Consider the following 21183-nt stretch of genomic DNA (forward strand, 5'->3'; position numbering starts at 1 on the left):
TGTAATTTTAACATTATTTAGCCTAAGCGCTTGAAAACATGTATTGTTAATATATTAGTGATTGTTATCTTGCTTAAACTGAAGCCAGGAGAATAACAGTAAAAACTATACTTTCATAAAATACATTAACAGTGTAGACACCAGTTAATCTCCAAGAGAAATAATGTGGTACATACAGTAAATTTATTTTACTGCATGGTACTAAACAATGTTCGTGTAAAAATTACAATGTAACTTCCAATAATGCTTCCTTGTACATAAATAACATCAAATAACTACAATCTAAGGTGTAGTGTTCTCCTGGTAAATATAGACACAAGTCAGTGGGGCTCCAAATTTAACTTAAAGCTGTGTGTTACTTATGGAAACATGCTTTTTCAAACCTGGGGCCTTTATTTTAAAAAAAATGCTAGTATGCAATAAAACAATATCTGTAAGCACCTTAGTGAAAAGTAGGCTGAATTTCAATAAAAAAATCTGTTTTAGATGTGGTAAGTGGAGACTTAGTTGCCTGACTCTTGATGATAATGGGAACTGCGCAGCTAAATCCTTTCAAACTGCTTTAAACCTATGGGGTAAGCATCATGACTGTGTAGCTTAACTAAAATAAATCACTAAATTAGACTAATTCTTCAGCAATGCTTTGTATTGCAAAACCCTAACAGCTAATTTGTTTATAAAAACTGATAAATCAATGTCAGTCATCTGAATACAGCTTGTCTCACTTTTAACAGATGCCGTAGAAAGGTCAGTGATGGAAACCTTTCTTTGGGTTTTAAGATTAAATTTGAATCGGTTATAATGACGATATAGTAGTCTGAAGCAGAATTGATATAAAGTAATAGGCTTCTTTTTGATAAGCCCCTTTTAAATAGAACTCTACAGATCTTTATGTAGTTTCAAATCACTGTAGGTAGGCGTGTATTACAATTGTCTGTTTTTCTTTTTAGGGCTCATGTAATCAAAGGAGTTTCTTTGTTGTGTGTGTCTTTTCAGAACACAACAGGAATTCAAAATGAATCAGGTGAGTTTAAACGTAAGACTTTCAAAGTACCTTACTTAGATGTTAAACCAGTTAATTATTACCAGGAATAGTAATAGTGATCCACTAGTCCAGTGGTTTTCAAACTGTGGGTCGCGACCCAGTACTGGGTCGTGGGATGTCAGGCACTGGGTCGTGACGGCTCTGGTCAGCACTGCTGACCGGGCCGTTAAAAGTCCCGTCGGCGGTGCTGCCCAGCTAAGGCAGGCTAGTCCCTCCCTGTTCCAACACTGCGCTGTGCCCTGGAAGTGGCTAGCAGCAGGTCCGACTCCTGGGCGGGGGAGGGGTGGGTCGTGGGGCTCCGTGCGCTGCCCCCGCCCCGAGCACCGACTCAGCTAGGTGGGGGCAGTGCCTGTGGGCAAGAGCAGCGTGGAGCTCCTTCCGCACCTCCGCCTGGATCTGGACCTGCTGCTGGCCGCTTCCGGAGCGCAGCACGGTCTGCGATGCTAGGAAGGAAGCCTGCGTTAGCACCCCCGCTGCACCACTGACTGGGAGCTGCCTGAGGTAAGCCCACGCCCGAACCCCGCGCCTCAATCCCCTGCTCCAGCCTTGACCCCCCCAAACCTGGAGCCCCTTCCTGCACCCCAAATCCCTCATCCCCAGCCCCACCCAAGAACCTGCACCCCCAGCCCAGAGCCCTGACCTCCTCCCACACTCCAACCCCTGCCCCAACCCAGAGCCCCCTCTCACACCCTGAACCCCTCATTCCCGGCCCCACCCCGCAGCCCTCACCCCTGCACCCAACGCTCTGCCCCAGCCCAGAGCCCTGACCCCCTCCTGCACCCCCACCCCTGCCTCCACCCTGAGCCCCCCCAAACCCAGAGCCCCTTCCTACGCCCCAAACCTGTCATCCGTGGCTCCATCCCAGAGCCTGCACTCCCAGCCCAGAGCCCTGACCCCCTCCCACACCCCAACCCCCTGCTCCAACCCAGAGCCCCCTCCCACACCTGAACTCCTCATTCCCGGCCCCACCCCGCAGCCATCACCCCCTTACCCCAACCTTCTGCCCCAGCCCTGAGCCCCTCCCACATCCCAAACCCCCTTCATCCCCAGCTCCGTTGGGTCGCAGGCATCAACAGTTTTCTTCAACTGGGTCGCCAGAAAAAAAGTTTGAACACCACTGCACTAGGAAGCCAAAATGTTAGTGCTGTTCTTTAAAACCTTTGATTTTAATTAAATCTCATAGTCCTTTTCCATCCACAGTGTGGGTGTATGTGAAGTTGATCTAATTTTATTGATTTTAATTGGCTTTTCTGTGTGAACTCCTGTTAATCAGATGTAAGATATTGAGGCTGGCACCACCTGCAAGAAAACCTCTCCAGGAGACCCATGTCAGTTTGTACTTTACTTTTATCAGTTTACCTACTTATAAGAACATTTTGAAAATTGCAGCCTTCGATCTATTTTCCAGTTTCAAACCCACAATCATCAGAACCTATTATGAAGACTGAAACTGATTCAAGAGGAAACCTTCACATTGGTCTAGAGCCTTAAAATCTCTTTATTCTGAAAAGTTAAGAATATACATTGAAATATAAAAAGAACAGGAGTACTTGTGGCACCTTAGAGACTAACAAGTACTCCTGTTCTTTTTGTGGATACAGACTAACACGGCTGCTACTCTGAAACATTGAAATATAAGCATTTTTCCTTATAACATGCCTGGATATAGAAATATATTAACATGAGTTTTTTGTGTGTCCTGTAGTGTGGTGTGTTAAGAAGTGCTACCTATATATGATTTTATTTATTCTGAATTTACATGTAATCAATACAAATATTATATTTATGCTTGCCAGTTGTACACACTTGGGTTATGTAAGAACACTTATGAAATAGGTAAACAGACCCTTTTAATTCTTACAAAGGCTTCTCTTTGGATGGAGCTAAAAAAATCCCTTCTGACTGAATGGAAGAATAGGCTATTATACTGAAAGGATGAAATCAGTTTTTGAGTTTACTGAAAAAAATGACCATGAGCAGATGTTTCTTGTTTCTCTGGCCAGAAACAACCTTGGTGGCACAATGACATAAAAAACTGAGTTGTGCACCTTCTTTTTCCTTGATGTTCACTGTTTCTAATGGCTGGCTTTATCACCCTCATGCCCCAAACATGTCATTGAGGAATAATGTAATTAATTTATCTCCATCAACATAGAACAAAGATGCTACTTCACTAAAGAACACCAGACCTCTACCATTACCATGGACTAATTATAACTAATTACAGTTTGGAATTGGCTGTTGGGATTTCCCTCTCCTGCTCCCCTTCTTGTGTGGAAACCAAAAATATAGATTTGTAATATTTATAATATAAAAAGTAATATAAAAAGATCTCTACCAATGGAGTTATCAAGCTTGTAAAGTAATATGGTAGTTATAGTTGATGCATTAGCACTCGTGCTAATGTCCTTTTGCAGTCACGTATGGGATGGTTGGGGGAAATATCTCATCACCGTTGCATGTATAATTGCAACCAGACATCTTCATTTGTGAGGTTTTTTTGCATGTACTCAGCAATATGAGAGAGGAGAACAGCTTGTTGCTGTGTAGCTGCTTGAATAGTAACTGGTTGAGTTCTTATTCTGATACACTTCGAGAATTGCTAAGATTCTGTAAGCTCCAAATTCTAGGTTTTGGTATCAGAGTAGCAGCCGTGTTAGTCTGTATCCGCAAAAAGAAGAACAGGAGGACTTGATGCATCCGAAGAAGTGGGCTATAGTCCACGAAAGCTTATGCTCTAATAAATTTGTTAGTCTCTAAGGTGCCACAAGTCCTCCTGTTCTTCTTTTTAGGTTTTGGTAATTACTGTTGGTGGTTCTGCTTCTTTCCCATATTTTTCAACAACGATTTATTTTTAGAATTAAATATGGTTTCCACACACTATGGAAAAAAAATCATCCTTATGTCGAACTGCTAATACTATTTATTCAGTGCCATATGCACGTTTGGTGTTCTGCAGTCAAATAGAGGTCCCTCCCCCAAGGAGTTCTTCCTATAGTTTGAAATCTTTTTTGGCATCTTCCACATTCAGATTTGGCCTTCCGAGTGTACAGAGTACATATGGCTGCTTATGATTTAGTTGCCATTCAGATTAATTATATATTTAGCATCAACCCTGTGTTGTTGTTTTTTTCTTGTAGTGCCTTTGTGATTTCATTCACTATTGACAAGTTGTAGTGCCAGGTCTATATAAGAGCTGTCTTTGATGCCTGATGCCAAACATCTCTCAAGTGTCCTGTTCTCATATTACTTTCATTCTTCCTATTTCTGCTTTTGGTCTAACTTAAATGACCCTCAAGTTAATTGGGGTTTTCTCACTCACATTATGCAGAGGTACATTGTGACGCTTCCTGTGGGTACCCAGGGTTCTGGGGCACCCTTGCTACCAACTGCCCTTAGCATGAGAAAGCTTTGTCTGGGCCTGTTGTGAGTCAGCTCCCTGACTCCACCAACCACAGGTAACATAGGCACTTCCCTCAAGGGCTTGCAGGTCCTGCTGTCACTATAGGTTAGCACGGGTCGGCAACCTTCGGCATGCGCTGTGAGACATTTTGGTTACATTGACCGTCCACAGGCACGGCCCCCCACAGCTCCCAGTGGCTGCGGTTTGCCGTTCCTGGCCAATGAGAGCTGCGGGTCACGTGCCGAAGGTTGCTGACCCCCAGGTTAGCGATTGGCATACCCCCAACCCTTGAGCGTTCAGTCCCTGTCCACTGGACACTCGCAGTATTCATAGGTTCGCTGCTTCCAAAGAAACAGTATACCCAAGCTCAGTTCAACCTCCGCTTAACACTTGCATTTACATGAGTGAAATCAGGTGTAAGTTTATTTAACAAAACATAGAGATTCAATAGTAGCAAGTAAAAGTATTGAAAACATTTGTAAAACAATCTTCATACACATTATAGGTCCTAGAATTAATTAACAAGATACTCTCATGTCTTTTAGAGTATTGCTCATCCAGAATCCTTGCAGCTTTATAGCCATCCTGGCTGACCCTCCTTTCATGAGACAAACACTGTCAGTTTGCATCCCAGATGAATGATTCCATGTGTCCTTTTTGCACTCCAGATATACCAGACCAGTCCTTTTGTCTTTGTTCATAAACAGGACACCACCTCCTCCCACCCACCTGCTGTCTGTTTCTTCCTGTAGATTTCCACTCTTGTAGATTTTCCAGCCTCTTAATTTGCATCTAGCCCAATATGCAAATAAATAGGCATCAGTGTGAGGCATACAATACACAAATGACCAGACAAGGAGATAGGTGTCAGTTACCTCTTGTCTGCAAGGAAACTCTCTGAATTTTGTAACCTCCTGGTAATCTGCCTTAACGCCAAGACCTTAAGAACATACTTTTCAATAAAGACACATAACTCCTTACATATTATTCATACATATGTTTTTGTAATGATTATTGGTAGAGACCTCACATGCCATCCTTTGTTGAACTATTATGCAGATATCTGATCTGGGGCTCCCTGTACAACCCTATGCACCCGTTGTGCACTCTGCCAGTTGGTGCCAAGGGTCCCTGGTCACAGACATTTGTTTCCTGGAACCCTCCATAACATGCTTGAGTTAGACATGGAAGATGTTCTAATGAAGTAGTTTAGGTGACTAACTTATTTAAACAACATACCTGGATCTAGCAGAGGATACTAACCAAGCAGACTGTGAAAAGCTACAAAAGAATCTCACAAAACTGGGTGATTGGGCAACAAAATGGCAGATGAAATTCAGTGTTGATAAGTGCAAAGTAATGCACAGTGAAAAATATAATCCCAACTATACATATAAAATGATGGGGTCTAAATTAGCTGTTACCACTCAAAGAAAGAGATCTTGGAGTCACTGTGGATAATTCTCTGAAAATATCCATTCAATGTGCAGCGGCAGTTCAAAAAGCAAAGAGAATGTTGGGCATCGTTAAGAAAGGGATAGATAATAGGACAGAAAATATCATATTGCCTTTATATAAATCCATGGTATGCCCACATTTTGAATACTGCATGCAGATGTGGTCGCTCCATCTCAAAAAATATGTATTGGAATTGGAAAAAGTTCAGAAAAGGGCAACAAAAATGATTAGGGGTCTGGAACAGCGTCCTTATGAGGAGAAATTAATAAAACTGGGACTTCTCAGCTTGGAAAAGAGACGATGGGGGATATGATAGAGGTCTATAAAATCATGACTGGCATGGAGAAAGTAAATAAGGAAGTGTTATTTACTCCTCATAACACAAGAACTAGGGGTCACCAAATGAAATTACTAGGCAGCAGGTTTAAAACAAACAAAAGAAAGTATTTTTTCACACAACACACAGTCAATCTGGAATTCCTTGCCAGAGGCCAAGACTGTAACAGGGTTTAAAAAAGAACTACATAGGTTCATGGAGGATAGGTCCATCAATGGCTGTTAGCCAAGATGGGAAGGGATGGTGTCCCTAGCCTCTGTTTGTCAGAAGCTGGGAATGGGTGACAGGGGATGGATCACTTGATGATTACCTGTTCTGTTCATTCCCTCTGGGGCACCTGGCATTGGCCACTGTCAGAAGACAGGATCCTGGGCTAGATGAACCTTTGGTCTGACCCAGTATGGCCATTCTTACGCATGCATCTCAGACTGCATTAAGATTGTGTGGAGAAGAGGTTGCATGCTATCTGGGATATTTGTATAGGTGACCATTAAAAAAAAAAAGGGTGGGAGTATAAATTGCTTAAGTGAGCAAATGACATATATTCTTAATTCCTACCCCCCCATCAAATCAGAGTTCTGCTGTATGCATTCACTTGTTACTAATATCCCTTAGAGACCCTTTCAGAAACAGAGAAACTCAGGCCTGGTCTACATTATGGGGGGGAGGGGAGGGGTGAATTGATCTAAGTTACGCAACTTCAGCTACGTGAATAACGTGGCTGAAGTCGACTTACTTAGATGGACTTATCGTGGTGTCTTCACCGTGGTGAGTTGACAGCTGCTGCTCCCCTGTCGACTCCACCTACGCCTCTCGCAGAAGTGGAGTACAGGAGTTGACGGGAGAGCGCTCAGGCTGGATTTATCACATCTAGACTAGATGCGATAAATCAACCCCTGCTGGATAGATCGCTGCCCGCCGATCCGGTGGGTAGTGTAGACATACCCTAACATCACTGCCAATAGGAGCAGCTGCTGCAGCAGCCAAAACATGTACCTTTGGACATTCTGAGAACTTCCTACAGTTTAGACTAGATTGTCTCTGCCCTGTTATAACTGGTTGTTTGCTCCAAACCCTCGCTTCCTCACCCCCACCCCCACCCAATCCCTTGTAGTATCTTCACCTCAGGCCCACTGCACCCCTGCCATTCTCAACCCTTTCTTTTCCATGTCCCCTCTTCCTTGATTTTGCATTTGGTTTGTCCCCTCCTAACAGCACCTATCTTAAAAAAAGTGGAACTAACGTTTGCTGGCATCATATTGTGTGTTATACTCTTTCCCGCACCTTATGTCTGTCTTGTCTATTTACATTATAAGCCCTTCAAGGCAGCGACTGTCTACTTCTCTCTGTGTGTAGAGTATCTAGCAGAGTGGGGCCCCATTCTTGATTGGGCCTTAGGCACTAACATAATAAATATTATTAATAATAATATTGCTTCAGAAATGTCTTCAGAGATACTGTCAAGTTGTGCTCAACACTTTATTTTAACTTTAGTCTCCAGTCTGCTGTCGCTATAGGATTCTTTTCCACCCCTTCAAATGCTTTTTTGCGATGTTTTTCTACCATTTTACCCCCTGTAAATTTGAATGCCAACAGCTCAGTATTTATGAGCAACTTCACATTAACAAGTCTAAAAAGTAGTAATGAAGCTGATTAGTCACTATTTTATTCAGTGAGTGCTAGCTTTCTTGAAGTATTCAAGTGGTGAACTCTGTGAAAAATGTTAAAACAATACCCACTGTTTTAGGATTTCTTTTTCACTCTTTCAGGCTGGTTTTATCCAGACGTCTGTTAACATTGCTTGTAACACATGCACTTGTATAGTAGCCCCATAAAATATCCCCTGAGGTAAACTAATTCATTTTATAGCAAAAGTTATTTGAATGCGTTTCTTCAAAGTCTTTGAGAAGTGACTGAAGCCGTAGTATTTCTGGATTATGTTTATGCAACTGCATTCAAGTTGCAAATAAATGGGTTGCAGTGATTTAACTGAGAACAGAATTTGGTCCATTGTTTATTATATTGAATAGCATATTTGGTTACTTATTAAGAGTTTTGTTTTGGAGGTGTAAATCTACTGTGTCATGAAACAGGCCATTGTCAATGCTCTCGAACAAATGATTTGTGAATTCCATTAGTACAGTGGAGGTGGAATTCAAACTGCTGTGTTGAATGACTTTTAGATGCTAATCTCTTCGATTTATGTAAGTAGAAGTAAATTTAGGTACTGATTTGTATTTTAATACCTGCAGATACATGCAGGTTACATACTCTGTTACGTGCTAGAACTGTTCTGAAGTTTTTGAGGCAAGGATAGTGCTGGTATTTAGGGAAGAATTTCTGACAGGCCTAAGTGGATAATCTAGTAAAATGCCATACAGTTTTGTCCAAGCTAGTTGACTCTGTACTATTTATTTTTAAAAAAAGAGTCATGAGAGATTATGTACTTAAATGGGGATTAACATTTTTAAAATGAGCAGTACTGGGAACATGTCCTGGTCTGCTAACATCTTCTGGCCCTGACATACGGGGAAGAATCAAACCTTAAAATTGCGTAATTTTGCTTACTATCTTGCAGTTTTTCATGTATTCTAGAAGACACCTTCTAGCCAGAGACCAAGATGAAAAATAAAATGAGGGGTCACTAATGAAATCCACATCCAATGCCCTGGTGCGGAGCCCAATCCCATTTGTCCCAGATACTGGGAAGGGGAAAGGTGCTGGAATTCCAGTCACCATCCTCTGTCAGCTCAGGTGCCATCTACTTTTATATTTGTTTAAGGCTAGCAAGTGTCTGAAAGTCACAAAACCTCCCATTACTCCTGCCTTTCTCTCCCTGCTGAAAGAGGAAAGTAACCTTTTTCTCTTCCTACACGGACTTGTAGCTGCTGGAAGCTAGGAAGTATGGTAAGTCTTTACCCATCCCCTGACCTCTTGGCTGCTGTGGGTAGCAGGGGATCCCTGAGATTCTACATCTTCCAATTTTTAGGTCATCCTCTGTGTACATGTCTTTGCAGCTGTTCCAGGCTTACTGAAGCACAAGGCAATAACATTGATATGACCACAGTATTGTCATTTTCACTCTGCTGCTGTTTGGGAATGCTGTAGTAGTGGCAGAGACACCGAAAAGGTCTTTCTGAACTCAAGAAATAGCACTGTATCATTTCATATTTGACAAATCACAAACTTGAGGGCTAGAAAGTAAAATATTTTTAAATAAAAGTCTAAAATAAGCAAAAAGTATTGGTTAGAGCTTGCCCACTTACTGAGCAAAGCTTCCCAACTCACTTCTGCTGAGAAGGTGAGTGGATTTACAAAACCCTGTTCATATTTGTGCTATGCTTGTACATAAATGGGGGTGGGGAGGGAGAAAGAGGAGGAAATTCTTAATAGGTCTTCAAACGTTGTAGGCTGCTACATCCAGCAGGGCTTCAAAAAGTATGTACAATTCAGTAACCACTAACAGGAAGAAATACACATTTTCCACACTTTGCTAATTAATAAATATATTGAAGAAGTCTGACGTGGCTAACTACTGTAATCCTGACCATGAAAGTTTTTCAAATGATGTTTGACTGACTGCTAAATTCTGCCGACCTATGTTTATCAGTTTTAAAGAAATGGTTCTCCAGCGTCACGTTACGATGATGAGTATTTGTTTTACCTGGCATTCTTCTAATAAATATTTTTAATTATAATAATAGGCTGGACATATTACACTGATTGTGTAATTTTTTTCCAGCCTCACTGAGTAACCTAGTCTGTTTGGGAGAGACATTCCCCTGGCTTTGTAATCACTGAGTATGAGGCTCTGTCAAGGATACATACCTTCGAAGGAAAGGAAATTGCTATATATACACCTGTAATAGAAGTTCTCTGAAGATCATTTCCTCTATACATCTACATTTCCCCTCCTAGCTCCCCATGAGAGTTAGGATTTTTGTTATCCCTTTGATACTTAGAAAAGGAACTGGCAGTTAACGGCTGAGATGTGCTATGTATATTTATATGTCCATCCGCCTGAGCACGAGGCATGTGCATGGACTGCCTCACTGTCAGAGGATGTTAAACTACACTGTGCTAGCCTGTCAGCTCTCAAGGGCCTGAGATGGGGTACAAATTTATAGTGCAGCCTTCCTTTAGAGAATTGCATTTACAGGTAAGTAATTTTCCCTTTAAAAGTGCTAATGAGCCAAAGTCTGCATTTTTATATATACTATTACATTTAAATAAAAATATTATTTGGTCTTGGTTGAAGCATTAAAATAGGGTCAGAACAGCCATTCAAAAAACAGTTAGTGTATAGTTTCACAGGCCATTGCAAAGAACAGAGAAAGTAGAAAATGACCCTGTTTACATGTATTGAAATATTTATTCTTACATTGCAGCCTTTTAAATGAAACTACAAATCTAAGATTGGTGTTTTTATTTTAACTGTTCAGAACTCAAATCATATTAATAATGTGTTAGTAAACATGTCTGATTTCAGCAGATCTTGCTTATGCTGTGTGTGTGGATAAGTATACATACAGACACACACAGGTTCACGATCAACAAATATGAGAATTTTTAACTTATTTTAGTATTTAAGTGCGCTAATGTGTGGGACAAGCCTCTCTTTTTACCTATTTTTTTAATGAAATAAAAAAATGGCAAAAAGCCAATATGTTAAACTAATAGAAAAAAGTATACCTCTACCCTGATATAACGCTGTCCTCGGGAGCCAAAAAATCTTAGTGTGTTATAGGTGAAACCGCATTATATCGAACTTGCTTTGATCCACCGGAGTGCGCAGCCCTGCCCCCCCCCCAGAGCGCTGCTTTACCGCGTTCTATCCGAATTCATGTTATATTGGGTCACATTATATTGGGGTAGAGGTGTATCTAGTGACTTCTGCTGCTGAGTCAAAACAGGTTTAAAACAATCTGAGGTGCAGGCCTCTTTGTTACACTGCTGTAAATCAACACTAAGCATTAATGTAAGTTATATTTTAGTGCCTTGTAGACAGTAGACATTTTGGGGTGTACTCTTTAAACTGCTGTATTGATGTTGATACTTTACTGGTTTTATTTAGCACTTGGTCACATGAGTCTCATGTTTAAATACACAGCTATCACAGTAAATATATAGAAAATGGTATACCTTAGCCTTATTACTATTATATGTTTTGGTGTTTGAATCTTAATATTGCATATTTTTTCCAAATGCCTGTTACTTTATATTGAAAATATCTTACTACAAGGATACATTTCTCATTGCTTAAGTAAGATATGAAACATTTGTAAAGAAACATCCCAGGGATGGGGAAAACTCTAAGAAAACAAATTTGTGATGCGGAGAAAACAAATGTTCTGAGGACAGTACCACTAGTTAATACTCATAGACTCATAGACTCATAGACTTTAAGGTCAGAAGGGACCATTATGATCATCTGGTCTGACCCCCTGCATGCTGCAGGCCATAAAACCGTCCCTACCCCTTCCCTGGACTCTGCTGTTGAAGTCCCCAATCCTGTTTTTAGTGACTGCAATCGGCAGAGACCCTCCTGCTAGAGATCCCTGCCCCATGCTGCGGAGGAAGGCGAAAAACCTCCAGAGGCTCAGCCAATCTGCCCTGGAGGAAAATTCCTTCCCGACCCCAAATGTGGCGATCAGTAAGACCCCGAGCATATAGGCAAGAGTCTCCAGCCCGACCCCATTAGCCATTATACTATTTACCCACCATTGCTTGGCTTTCCTTGACTACTATGTTTTACCATTAAACCATTCCCTCCATAAACTTATCTAACTTTATCTTAAAACCAGACAGGTCCGTCGCCCCCACCGTTTCCCTCGGTAGGCCGTTCCAATATTTCACCCCTCTGACGGTCAGAAACCTTCGTCTAATTTCAAGGCTAGATTACCCCATTCTGAGAGTACACTAAAGGGAGTGGTTAAGTAGGTGGTAGTTATCGAACTGTGTTGAATACTTAGCTTCAACTGAATTGTTAACACCATGCCTTCATTTGCAGGAACTGAATCATAGGTTGTCTGCTTATCTTTACATTCTACATCTGCCATATTTTTTTGCTTGCAGTCCTCGCTGTCTTGTTATTACTTTGTCAGTACTTCTGGCCCAAGGAACTGTTGCCTTCTCAAGGGTATAGTATAGTCAGTGTTGCTGATTAAATCACAGGACCTAGAGTTTTCAAATCAGTGCAACTATCCTTCTTTTGAAAACCCTGCTCAGAAAATATTGTGATCTTCCCTTGAAAAAGGGGGTACTAAAGATTATTTCCCAAACAAGGCGTACCATTTATTTGATTAATGCTTGACATGTTCAGTTAGTCTGTTAATGATTAAATTTGTAAAAAGGAGGACCTAGGAGAACTGCATATACCATATACTCTACAGTCCTATGTGAAAATACAGTTAAATGTCAAAACATGGTCTTACACATTTCAATTTTTAGCTCACTTCTTTATATAGTTGATTCCAAAGATTTGCAGAATGTACCCCAAAGCTTCTCCTAAATTATTTATTTCTTTTGGGTCACCTTATTTGACTGTAATTGATATGTTCAATGTACACCATATCCCAAAATTATTGACCGTTTTGTTTGAAAAACTATCACAGATAACTAAGTTTTTATACAGTCATGTAACAGTGATCAGTGTGATATAGTTAGTATCAGAGCTACACAGTTATAATGTCAAAAATTGTTGAAATTGCTGCTTATACGGATTGGTTATACTGTGTACCTAGTACTGGGAAGTGTTTTACTATTTTTAATCTCAAACCATATCTTAAGTATTGGTCGTTTCTGGAAAGAGCCCTAGTTCACAAGGTGTTGACACTGGAGGTTGAGGGCAGGAGGGTATCTTTACCAGTTTTGGCTTGAAGACCCACAACTGAATTTGGTGCATACACAAATGTGCCCATAATTTCCCCCCTCAAACATTTACCTTTTCTTTGCTACGAAAAAAGCTGTGCACTGGAGGAACCTTTTGAGTATTGGTATATTGGTATGCATATGAGCATTGTCAGCATCCCTCTGCTATGTGTCCTGGGTAGAAGCAAGAAGGATTTCAAAGTAGAGCAGGGTTACCCAGGCCAGTTGTGCAGTCCCCCTGTTTTTGGTTGATATTTTGATACCTTTCTTAGATATTTAGATTTGTTATTTCCATCTTTGCTACTGTCTTTTTCTGTGACCTAGGACAAATAACTATGGCCAGAATTATCCAACTTGGATGCCAAAAAATTTGGTACAGACGCTCCCTGGGTTATGCAAATCCAACTTACGGAAAAAGTTCCGTAAGCTTTTTTTGGCGTAACTGTCGGAGATAGGTTCCAGACTTATGCAAAATTCAACTTATGCAAGGCATTCCGGAACGGAACGCTTGCGTAAGTCGGGGAGCTTCTGTATTTACAGATTTTCAGTTACCTAAACATCTTCAGCTCCCACCTGATGCAGTTCTATTAAAGAGCAATGACTTCAGTGGGAGTTGTGCATGCTCAGTAACTCTGAAATGAAGGGTATATTCATAAATAGTTATAGAAAGTTAACATATTAATCTATGTTGTAAGCATATTACAGACGTGTAGTACAAACACTGAGCACAACAGAAGATGTTATAATTGATTAGAAGAAACCTGTTGGGCGTCTTAACAGTTTAAAATAATTGATTAGCCATTTATTAAAATATTTAATAATTATTAACCTTTTAGAACCTAACTTTTCCCCTTAATACAGGCTGACCAAATGATTTTTACTTGTTAACTATATGTGGCTATTGGAGAATTCCGACTTTAGAATGTTCATCATTCAAGTTCAGAATATTAGAAACATTATTTTTATTTTGTGACATTTAAACAAATTAACAGCAATTTATAATGTTTTTGTAGCAAAGTAGGTAACTGAGAAGCAAACCTAGCACTAAAATACATTTCAGAGTAGCAGCCGTGTTAGTCTGTATCCGCAAAAAGAACAGGAGTACTTGTGGCACCTTAGAGACTAACAAATTTATTAGAGCATAAGCTTTCGTGGACTACAGCCCACTATGCATCCGAAGAAGTGGGCTGTAGTCCACGAAAGCTTATGCTCTAATAAATTTGTTAGTCTCTAAGGTGCCACAAGTACTCCTGTTCTTCTTTTTGTAAAATACATTTGTTTTCATGCTACAAGGTTTGTTGTAGATAGGAATTGTTCCAGTAATCTGCCCAGCACTCCTGCAGGGGGTGCTATGTGTTTTGCTTTTGTAAATTTCCTGGATGAAAGCCTGCCTTTCATTTGTTGCCTTGCTGGTCCAAATCATTGCATTCTGCAAAATACAAAGTGAACCTTCCCAATGTCTTTTTATCAAGTTGAATTGTGCAGCGTACATCGTGCTTGGAGCAAAATGTATGGACTGGCAGGGAAAGGCATATGGAGAAAGAAGCAATCTGCAGTACCTTCTGTGAAGTGTCCTTAAAGAGACACCATCAACTTAAAGAATCACCTTATTCTGAATTTTTTTAGTTACTACAGTAGAACCTCAGAGTTAAACACCAGAGTTACGAACTGACCAATCAACCACACACCTCATTTGGAACAGGAAGTATGCAATCAGGCAGCAGTAGAGACAGGAGGGGGGGAAAAACGGCAAATACAGTACTGTATTAAGTGTAAGCTACTAAAAAAATAAAGGGAAAGCAGCATTTTTCTTCTGCATAGTAAAGTTTCAAAGCTGTATTAAGCCAATGTTCAGTAGTAAACTTTTGAAAGAACAACCATAACATTTTGTTCCGGGTTACAAACATTTCCGAGTTACGAACAACCTCCATTCCCTACGTGTTCATAACTCTCAGGTTCTACTGTATTGATACGAGTAACACCAATGATTACAATACATGAAAGAGAAACATTTTCCACTACTTTTCAATTTACTCTGTGCACTTCACAGCACTTTCTTTGTAGTCAGTTTCACTGTTTGTCCTTTATAAATGACTTCCTCCTGTTTGCCTTTGTTTTCCACACAGCATATATGGTGTGGTACCTGAAACTACTTATAATTTTTTTGTTTTGTTTTTGTTTGAATAGATTTCAATGTAATGTCCCTTAAAAAAATCTGCATCTATCATAGCGGGGTTTTTATCTATTTGGGGTTTCTGGGTGCTACTGTAATACAAATACTAAATAAGTAGGCTAATCATCACCCTAATCACTCTACTTGCATGTTGCATCTCTTCTTCTATCTCTCTTCTTATGTCCTGTCTTTCATTTTTAAGCTATTTTGGACCAGAGCAACAGTGTGGTTGGAAAGCACTTACCACATTGTGTGGCTGTTACCACAATATAAATAGTAAATATTTATCTAGTAGATAACATAGCCCAGCCAACTTGTGACACATTCTTCAACACAATAGCATTACCATCTCTTGGTATCTTTTGACTCATTATATCCTAAACATAAGTCTTCAGTATGAAAAGCTATTTGTGCTGGTATGAAAGCTATTTTATAAATCTGTAAACAAAAGTAAAATAGGATATGTTTTCTTTAGCCATGTTTTTCACTTACATTGTCAATTTAGGATGAAGATAGATGAATTACAAGCCAGACATTTGAGGCAGATCCATCAATCCCGTGTAAAACTACTCTCCTGTTGAGGAAAATTACTTTTACTAACTTCAGCTGAAGTCAGCTTATTGTTATAGCCTTACCAAATTCACGGTCCGTTTTGTTCAATTTCAGTCATAGAATTTTAAGAATCATAAATTTCATGATTCAGCTATTTAAATCTGAAATTTCACAGTCTTGTAATTGTACGAGTCCTGACCCAAAAAGGAGTTGGGAGGGGGGTCACAAGGTTATTGTAGGGAGGTTTGTGGTACTGCTACCCTTACTTCTGCGCTGCTGGTGGTGGTAGCGCTGCCTTCAGAGTTGGGCAGCTGGTGGCTGCTGGCCAGGAGCCCAGCTCTGAAGGCAGAGCTGGTGCCAGCAGCAGCGCAGAAGGAAGGATGGCATGGTATGGTATTGCCATCTTACTTCTGTGCTCCTCCCTGCAGAGCTGGGCCCTCAGTGAGCAGCTGCCACTCTCCGGCCACCCAGCTCTGAAGGCCACCCAGCTCTGCTGGTGGGAAGCTGCCTTCAGAGCTGGGCGGCTGGCCAACAGCTGCCGCTCTCCGGCTGCCCAGCTTTGAAGTGCAGAAGTAAGGGTGGCAATACCGTGACACCCCCCCCCCCAAATAACCGTGCGACCCCCCCCCCCCCCCCTGCAACTCCCTTTTGGGTCAAGATCTGCAATTTGAGAAATGCTGGTCTCCCCCATGATATCTGTATAGTATAGGGTAAAAGCACACAAAAGACCAGATTTCACCGGGGGAGACCAGATTTCAAAGTCCATGATGCATTTTTCATAGCCATGAATTTGGTAGGGCCCTATTTATTGTGGATTATAATTGAGTAGATGTGTTCCTAATTCCCCACAAATTTATTTCATCTGGATTCATTTTCCTCTAAAATCACCACAGTGCTAGGCCGTAAGAGTCAAATCAACAGATGTAAGTTAAGGGAGAAGTATATCAACTGCTCTTCACTTCTTAATAAAATGGATTTCAATTTTTTTAAGGCAAACAAGATAGCTTAAGAAGTGGGGTTTCAGTAGTGCTTTGAGAATAGTTAATGTAAATAAATGGTTAATTTAGTGGTGACTGAATCTATTTTAATATGGAGTCCAAGTGGGCATAATACCTCCAGTCCAGTGGCTTTCTCAGGTTTATATTGTCTTTTGGTTACTTAACAGGTAAAATATCTTCATGAGTGTTGCTTTATAATATACAACTGTTCGGGCTGTATTGCTGATACTAATTTGAATTAATGTACAGCAGCTGACCAGCTTTCATAGTTATCTTTGCTGACTACAAGGTTGTGCTGTATCATTTGTACAGATGAAAACAGTGCCTTCCCTGAAGAGCTCATAGACTAACATGACGCCTTTGTCAACTTTCTTCAAATATTCAAAGCTCAAAATAAAAATATTGAACTACCAAGTTAAGTTTTATATTCAAAACAGTCGTATTAAACTGAAAACGTGCTGCAGCTGAAGAGTAAATCGCAACATGCACTTGCTTGCCTTACTCAATTAGCTTTTTTGGTCAAGGGTCAAATATTTTAAAAATGTACTTCACGACTAAAACCCAATTTCTTCTTTTTAAAACGTTTTTAGTGTCTGTTGTCATATCCTCAGTCAAGGAAGATAGGCCACTGGGTCAACATTTACTGACCTTTCTATTCTCTGGCTTGGGGCATGAATCTTTCTGTTTATGTACGTCTTGGCTAGTAGCTGTGACACAAGCTGTAGGATAAGCCAAACACCTTTTGAAAAAAACCCTAACATTTAAAAAGCTTCCTTTCCCTACTGCTAATTTTTAGAGTAGTTAAGTTCTGATTGCATATTTGTTGCACTTCCTATAAATAAAGTTATGTATGCATTTTCCCACTAAACTGTCTATTTCAGCGACTTAAAACTTTCTCAGAATGTTACCCATGGGATATTTGCTTGGGATTTTTTTAAACTAGAGCAAAAGTTGTGCAGCCATTATCCAGTTTGCAGAGTGTGGAAAAAATTACACTGTTTTTTAATCAAAAAATTGTTTAGCAGATTTAGAACAACTCTAGCACCTCAACAGGAAGCTGTAGAAATTTGAAATTTCATAATGATAATAGTCTACAGGCACTAAACCTCTTCATATACCAATGTTTATATCCGCTCTTTTTACAAATTTATTCATGCTCTGATCCTGCAGTTGGAGTGCAGGTGGACTCCTGTGCTTGTACAGAGTCCCATTAAAGTCAGTTGCAGGAGTGGGGCTTTTATATACCCCTTTTAAGTGTCCACAGCTTTGAAAAGTGGGGGGAATTACGCACTGAGTCTAGCCATAGCAAAAGTGACTTTGCCTGCTTATGCCTAGGCATTGCAACATGCAGGATATGCAAAGTTACCTACAGTTCTGAGATCTCTTCATAACAATTTGATTGAGCCACTATGAATGAATTGAGAAGGGAATGTTATACTGAACTGAATGTTCTTAAGAACACTGAAAACTAAACTTTTTAGAAAACCTTTTGTTAAGGAGGAAGGATGGTCTTGTGGCTAAAACAGTGGACTATGACTTAGGAGATATGGGTTCAGGTCTCAGTTCTGCTCTAGACTTCAGTTGTTACCTTCTTATATTTCTTTCCTTCAGAGGGAAAGAGGTACTCAGAGGGGCTGTATAAGTAGCTGGTCTCCAGAATCTTGACCAAATATTCAAACTTGTGTGCACCTGTGCCTAACTATGGATTTTGGAGCCTACTTAGAACATTTTGTTTCTAATGTGTGGAATGCTTGTGTAATGGTCTTGTTTAAGATTGATTTATAATTCTGCTCTCTAGACCAGATTAATATATAAATTTGCACAGTTTTCAAAACATTAGCTGAACAAGAATGAAAAACACACTTGAAAAATGAGTTGATTTAGGTAAATTGAATAACGGAAGAAATATAAAATACATTTTTTTTCAAAGGCATAGAAAGAGCGCAAACCTTTGGCTTTGTTCCACTTTTTGCCTTTAATATTGCTATTATAGCTATTATTAATAGCCATCAGGTAACCCATAACAACATTGTTATGTATACAAAGTTCAGGCACATATGAGATTAAATATTTGAGATGGAAATTCTGAATTTTAAATAGAACACAAGGCTGAAGTAAGTGGCAAATGGCCTATGGGGTATAAACAAACCTAAGTTACATTTGTTTGCCAAATAGTGACCATAGGCAAAATACATGCATCGACTTGTCATTATCAAACATGAGCATAGAATAGCTGGAACAAAGCAGAAAGATTTCCGAAGGAACAATTCAGTACATTTCTCACTAGGAGATTTTTTTAACATGATTTTAGAACTCTCTACAAAAGTATAAACAAATGTGATGGGCATACCAAAGAACCTCCAATGCCTTCATGTGGAAGACACTTGCAATATTGAATCCCTAGTTGAAATGCCAAATTAAAATTTCACTTTCATTTTGTCACCAGTTTTTCTAGCTTGTATGGGTTGATCATCTGTTGTGCTAAAATATTTTTCTTTCATCATGGTCATGGCCCTTCTGTTTTTTGACTTGTAGAACACAACTGAATCTACAGGAGCAGCTGAGACCTTGGCTGATGTACCTGAACATGTGCTTAAAGGACTTCCTGAGGAAGTGAGGCTTTTCCCATCTGCTGTTGACAAGACACGGCTTGGTAAGTGCTGTAACTGTGAAAAGATAATGGAGAAATTAGACAAAAATATCACATTCTGGCAGCTATGGAAAGTGAAGCATTAAAGTAACAAAGAAATGGCGCAGTCAGCGTGAGTTTCCCCATTCCTCAAAGAAAAAACAAACGGGAAGGAAACTAAAATGGGGTGGGAAGTTAAAATAAAACAGAGTGTGAATTATGAAAATGCTTGTTAAAGGACAAAGATTGCAATTGTGTAGCAATGAGATTTTGTGTTTATAGTGGAAAAAGCCTTTTTTATGCTTTCTTGTTCTCCTGCATCATGCATTTTTAGATCAGAAGTGACGTTTAATAGGTATCGAGTGTTCCACCAGTTAAACTTGCACTGGTAAATTCTTCATAATCTAGAGTTATGATTTTCCTCTCTGTGTTGCTTGTGAGTCCTTCTCCACAGTCACCCTATTGGACACCTTCTACTTGTACCACTGGTTTGTACATAGTAACTCAGATAAGTTTTTTTTCACTTTTATTGTGACAACTTGATTCCCAGTTGGAGAGTAAAGGCAAACTTCTGTTGAGCTTATGATGAATGATCCACAGTGGATTGGCTAGCAAGGTCTCTGTGAGAATGACCCGTTACTGTACTTCTTCCACAGACCATGCTTGTCTGCACTGAAAGGCAAATAAAATGCATGTTCATTCTTCCATTATTGTACGTAAAACAGGTGAAAATGCGTTTTTCCTAGAACTGTCTTCAGATAACTTTATAAGTTGTTCTTTAACAAGTTAAACAACCCTGGCATATGGATCTTTACTAACTATATTAAAAAAAAGACACCAAGATAATATAGTAAGGCAGCAGTTCTCAACCAGGGGTCCAGGGCCCCCTAGGGGGCCTTGAGCAGGTTTCAGGGGGGCCTCCAAGCAGGGCCAGTATTAGACTCGCTGGGGCCCAGGACAGAAAGTTGAAGCCCCAGTCCCTGAGCCCCGCCATCCAGGGCTGAAGCTGAAGCCTGAGCAATGTAGCTTCGTGGGGGCCCCTGTGGCACAGGGTTCCAGGTAATTGCCCTGCTTGTTACCCCCTAAATCCGGAACTGGCTTTTATATGCAGAAAACTAATTATTGTGGCACAGGTGGGCCATGGAGGTTTTATAGCATGTTTGGATTTGGGGGGCGGAAGGGGGCTTAGAAAGAAAAAAGTTGAGAACTTCTGTAGTAAGGTATTGTGAATATGATCAGATAAACAGGAGGGATTGGAGTGGTCACCTTTACCTTACTGTATAAAGACTGGGATAATGGATACAAGATAAGATGGGGAAATGCCCGAGTTCAGTGTATGGTACTAAGTAGAGAGTTCTCTTCCTTTCCCTTTTGTTAGTTGTACATTAAAATCCTGGGATAAATTACTGTAGTGAAATTCCAAAGTTCACTCCACTGAGGTCAGTGTAGTTGCTTTAGATTGTCATTGGTATCATTGTATGCAGAATTTTACTTTATATCTACAACACAAATAGCATTTGGTTTTTATTCTGAACTGGTCTGAGACCATGGAGGTTGTTGCTTGTGTGTGCGGGCTGTCTGTATACCATCAGCTGAATAGTGTGCTTAACTGAAACAGTGCAGAAAATGGTTTGACAAGAGGTTTGTGTAGCTTTATAGAAACTTGCCATAAAATCTTGCATACAGCAGTATGGGGATTCAATGCTTTTACCTGGTGA

General features: G+C 40.2%; 1 protein-coding gene across 1 annotated transcript in view; it reads left to right on the forward strand.

The window, feature by feature from the left end:
- PRDM2 (PR/SET domain 2) overlaps positions 1–21183 on the forward strand; it is a 121033-nt gene that overhangs the window by 19251 nt on the left and 80599 nt on the right. Inside the window, 2 exon segments of the mRNA XM_065575401.1 lie at positions 951–1024; positions 19372–19489. Coding sequence (XP_065431473.1) covers positions 1016–1024; positions 19372–19489 — 127 coding nt within the window. The 5' untranslated portion in view covers positions 951–1015.

This window comes from Chrysemys picta, chromosome 21 (assembly GCF_011386835.1).
Source record: "Chrysemys picta bellii isolate R12L10 chromosome 21, ASM1138683v2, whole genome shotgun sequence".
NCBI classification, from domain to species: Eukaryota; Metazoa; Chordata; order Testudines; family Emydidae; genus Chrysemys; species Chrysemys picta.